Source organism: Lipotes vexillifer, unplaced genomic scaffold (assembly GCF_000442215.2).
Source record: "Lipotes vexillifer unplaced genomic scaffold, Lipotes_vexillifer_v1.1 scaffold395, whole genome shotgun sequence".
Lineage (NCBI taxonomy): Eukaryota > Metazoa > Chordata > Mammalia > Artiodactyla > Lipotidae > Lipotes > Lipotes vexillifer.
In genome coordinates, this window is record NW_006797390.1 from 2788248 (window position 1) to 2792736 (window position 4489).

Consider the following 4489-nt stretch of genomic DNA (forward strand, 5'->3'; position numbering starts at 1 on the left):
CCCCCCCCCCCCGCCGCCGCCCGCTGCCCAGAGAAAGGTTACAGGGATAACTTAACCTCCTTTAACAAGGAGTGGCCATGATTTATTGCTGCAAAGTACTTAGTGTATATTTGATATTAATCATTGAATTTTAGTTCTGAGAGGGAAGAACAATTTTACTTCCGTTTTTATTTTGCTGAATGTTCACTTTCTCAAAGCTGCAGGACAAAATGTACCGAATGGACAAGGCCACTCTCTCTGTGATTTCTGCTTTGTGTTCATATCCTTTTATTTACCCATGCTTTCCGCTCTCCTGCTTGTCCCCCTCATCCGCCCCTTCCTCTCTTTGTAAGGGATGCTGTGTGAGAGTTTGTTGAAGACGTCCAGTGAGGCTGAAGTCAGGGGGCAAGAAAGGGCAGTTAACTAAACAGCACTTTATTTCTTTGAAGTTCTTTGTAAGAAGTAGGGGTGTGAGTGGTGTGAATCCCCCATGGTGTCGGAGGGCAGTTAGTGGGGTTGAAGTGTGCCGTAAGATTTCCCCTTGGGGAAGGGAGAATTTCTCTTGAGGGTGGTGACACGCCTTTGCCCATTGTCCTTATCTGAGGCGTGTCTTCCTTACCCTTCCAGTCAAGGTGCCTCCTACATACAACGTCCCATCTGTTCTCCCTAAGATTCCCCCTTGAAAAATCATCACTCTTTTCTAAACCCCTTTTCTACCCAGATCCTTACAGGATTTGCAAGGGTAGACTAAATCAGACATGTAAATGTCTCTTGTTTATATTTCATCTGTGTCTTCTGAAAACGAGGGTCATTAGGAACTCTGGCAGGCAGCCAGAGTAACTGAAGTCTGGGGCTAGGGCTGGAGATTGGCTGTCAGGCCTTCTGGGATTTTAGCTCCTCTCCACTAAACCCAGCCTTGCTAAATGGCACAGGACAAACCTGACCCTCTTTGGGCCTCGGTTTCCCCTACCCTCCATGAAATGGAAAGAATCCTTTGTCTTGTTGGTCCAGCGTTGCTGGCCGTGAAAGTTTTGTCATTGTTGTTGTCTTGGGTGATGTGTGCAAAACTGCAGGAGCTCACTGCCTAAAAGAGGACGTAAGGGAGAAGGTGGAGGAGAGGGATGGAAGGCGCAGTTCGTTGGTATTGATCCGCCCGTCCCTGCCTTTCTCCCTTCAACCCCCACGTTTCTGGTTGGGTGAGTCCTTCATACCACCCATAATGCTTTGCATTGGTGCAGGCTGGGGCGGGGGGTGTATGGTCTCACAAGTTGTTGTTGTTTGCATGCTTTCTTAATAAAAAAAAAAAAAGAATGTTTATGGTTTTATCTTCCTGGCGCTGCTCTTAAATTTGTTTTTGCCAGGGTAGGAAAAGAGAAATGTGATAGCATTTGTCTTCTGTTGCCCCTCCTCACCACCCCTCACTGGGTTTGATTAGTTGACCCTGACATTCTTGGTAAGATTGATGGGAAAAAAGAATTAAAAGCATGCCTTTAACATTCTTTTTTTCAAATGCTATTAAATATAGAGAAATATTGTTGGGAGAGGCAGTCCCCCCTCGCAGCTTGATGTGTGGGCTAAGCCATCTTGCTTGCATTCTGGGATATTTTAAAGATTAAAGATACTACAATTTGAGGAAGACTTGGGTCCCCCTCTGGGACTTGCAGTGAACACTTACAGGTACTCGCCAAGAGTCTTTCATTGGAAATGAGGGAATTCCAATGGTAGGGATTTCTTCAGAATACATTTCCAGGGTAAATAGAACTCTCAAAAGGAGTCCAGGAATGTCAACTATTGAACTATTGAATCTTTATAACTATGCCAGAATCATTCACCCTGGTATCCTATACAGTAACCCTAGAAGTTAGGGACTTATACCCAGGGTCCCTTGAGAAATGTTGGGATTTCCAGAAGCCCAGCTAATCATCATTATAGCAAGCCTACAGCTACCCACTATGAGATTTATATTTGCCGTATGTTTAGAGATTATGCTATATTCTGAGGGTCAAACAATTAAAAGGATCCATGAATCTCTCAGCCTTGCAAGCAACCATTCAGAAAGAAAGCATTTATTCACATCAAATATATGATCAGATGAAATTGGAAGGTAGCATGGCAAATCTCACACCATGTCAGATATCATTACTGCACAACTGAAAGCATTCCTAGTGATTTGACATTTTTCCACATAGTACTTTATAACTTATTTGTAGTCCAGACCCTCCCCTCAACCACTGAACAAATGATAGTGCCTTGTAAAGTCTAAGACATCTCATTTTCTATTTTTCAGATTAAATCACTGTACGCAGATGAGGCTATGTTGTAGTACAAACAAAACCTGAAAATTTAGAGGTTTAACACATAAAACTTTACATACAGAGAAAAATGAGAAGGTGATGGGGGTTTAATAATGTTTTCTGAAAATAATGAAAAAAAAGGAGAAGGGGGGTTGGAATGGGTCGACAAAGTAGAAGAAAATGTGTGATCGTGAACAAATTAAAGGATGCTGGGTAATGAATATTGGGATGCTGAATAAACAAAAAATATGAATGTGTTGGGATAAAAATCGTCATCTTTCAAAACAAGAAGTCATTTTATCACGTCTACAAAAACTAGCAGCATAAGGTCATGACTTAGAAATATCATGGTGAACATCAGAGGAAACATCTAAAATCGTTTCAAAGGTTATCCCTGGGAAGTGGGAGTGGGAGGAAGGAGGGGCTGGGCAGAGTGGCGCAGGAAACCTGTTAGATTTCATTATAAGCCTTAGGTTCTCTTTAAGTTATATGCATGTATTACTTTGGTAAAGATAAAGATTAATTTAAAAAAAAAACCGAAGATATATCTGGTAATTTTGGCATGAAAGATATACACCTACAGTCATGTTTTCTTTTAAAGTTGGATAACGTGCCCAGAGGGTACTCAGTTATATTGCAGTGAATTCAAGAATAGCTGCCCTATCCTCTACCGTCTTTCTCCTTTCATTTGAAATGAGTTTCTTGGAAAGTACCAATGTGGAGCTAGAGGAGGGGAGTAATTTGCATCTTATGAAACTCTTGGTTATTAGAGGCATAAAGTCTGGAAGAAGATTTAGAGGCAGGGGAGGAATAAGGGAATTAAGGAGCTTAAGAAAAGGAATGAAAGATAGATGATTCTATCAATAGGCAGATCGAGTAAACAGAGGGAAGAGAACTCCCCGAACTGTGGCTTACATACTATTTCATGAGAAAGTCTTTAGATGCCTAAGTAGTCTGTCTTTACACAATAGATGCTTATTTAGCTGTAATAATGGAAACTCAGAATTCCTAAGTCCTGTATCCAGGAGTATTCCAAGTTGCAGGCATCTGGCATTGTACTCTGCTCCAGACTCAGACACATAACTCCTTGTTTTTATAGACTTTCTTTTTGCACCTTTTTTTTTTTTTTTCATTTAAAACTATCACCACCACCATCACCACTACAAAGCCATAGAATAAACGATCACCTTTCACTCAGGTAGGACTAGAAGAAATGGTTTTAACTTGAATCTGGAAGGAAATTAGAAAGAAATTTAATGATGGAAATATTTTAAAGGAGACTGCCTTCGCATTTATTTCACGTGGCTTTGTTTAAGATAGAAATAGACTAATTTTTACAATGCTTCCCAATTTTAGCATTCATCCGAAACAAGGGAGCTTGTGAAAACACTGTCTGAGCCCCACCCCCAGAGACTGATTCAGCAAGTCTCTGGTGGGGCTGGAGAGTTTGTATTTCTAACAACTTTCCAGGTGATACCGATGCCACTAGTCTGGGACCACAATTTAAGACCCTCTGGATTGATTCTCTGACAGTTTCTGAAATCCCCTGCTCCCTATCTCTGTCGTCTTTTTAGAAATATGATGCGCTGGGTGAATGCCTAAGAACCTCTGCTTGGGTCAACTGCTCCATATTTTCACACAACTGTACTGATACTGTGTTTTTCCAAAGAGACTTTGTTTGGGGGGCAGCTGGTAGAGTGCATCAAGTCCTCACTGAAAGCTGCCTCCAGAATTCCCTGCATGGACTGTCTTGCTTTTTTCCTAAAATCTTTCCCCAGAAGGGCATAGAGGAAGGGATTGAAGCAACTATTGGCAGATGCTAAAGCAAGAGACACATGGTCCCAGGACAACAGAGCTTCCCCAAAGGGAGTTTCTGGGTCAATAAACAGTAAGAGGGTTCCAACAATGTGGTACGGAGCCCAGCAGACGAGGAAGACAGCCACCACCACCATAGCCACTCTCAAGGTTTTGCTCCGAGACTTGGTGAAGCGGCTCCAGTGCATTCGGAAGATAATGAGGCTGTAACAGGCCACCATGAGGATAAAGGGTAACAGGAAACCCAGCACTAGCCTAGTGATAGTTATTGCTACCTGGGGTGTTGGCACTTGATGGCCGTATGCAAATTGGCCTAAATCATCATCCTGGAAATCTTCCAATAGCTCCAATGTGTATGAGGAGTTGCCGGAGGCACTAGAGAAAAGGTCTAAATCAGCAGG

At 42.3% G+C, this 4489-nt stretch overlaps 1 protein-coding gene across 1 annotated transcript in view; it reads right to left on the minus strand.

Moving 5' to 3' along the window:
• Positions 1-3907: 3907 nt before the first annotated feature.
• C3AR1 (complement C3a receptor 1) overlaps positions 3908-4489 on the minus strand; it is a 5677-nt gene continuing 5095 nt past the window's right edge. Inside the window, exon 3 of the mRNA XM_007469368.1 lies at positions 3908-4489. This exon is cut by the window's right edge and continues 1 nt beyond it. Within this exon, the coding sequence (XP_007469430.1) occupies positions 3908-4489 (582 nt within the window).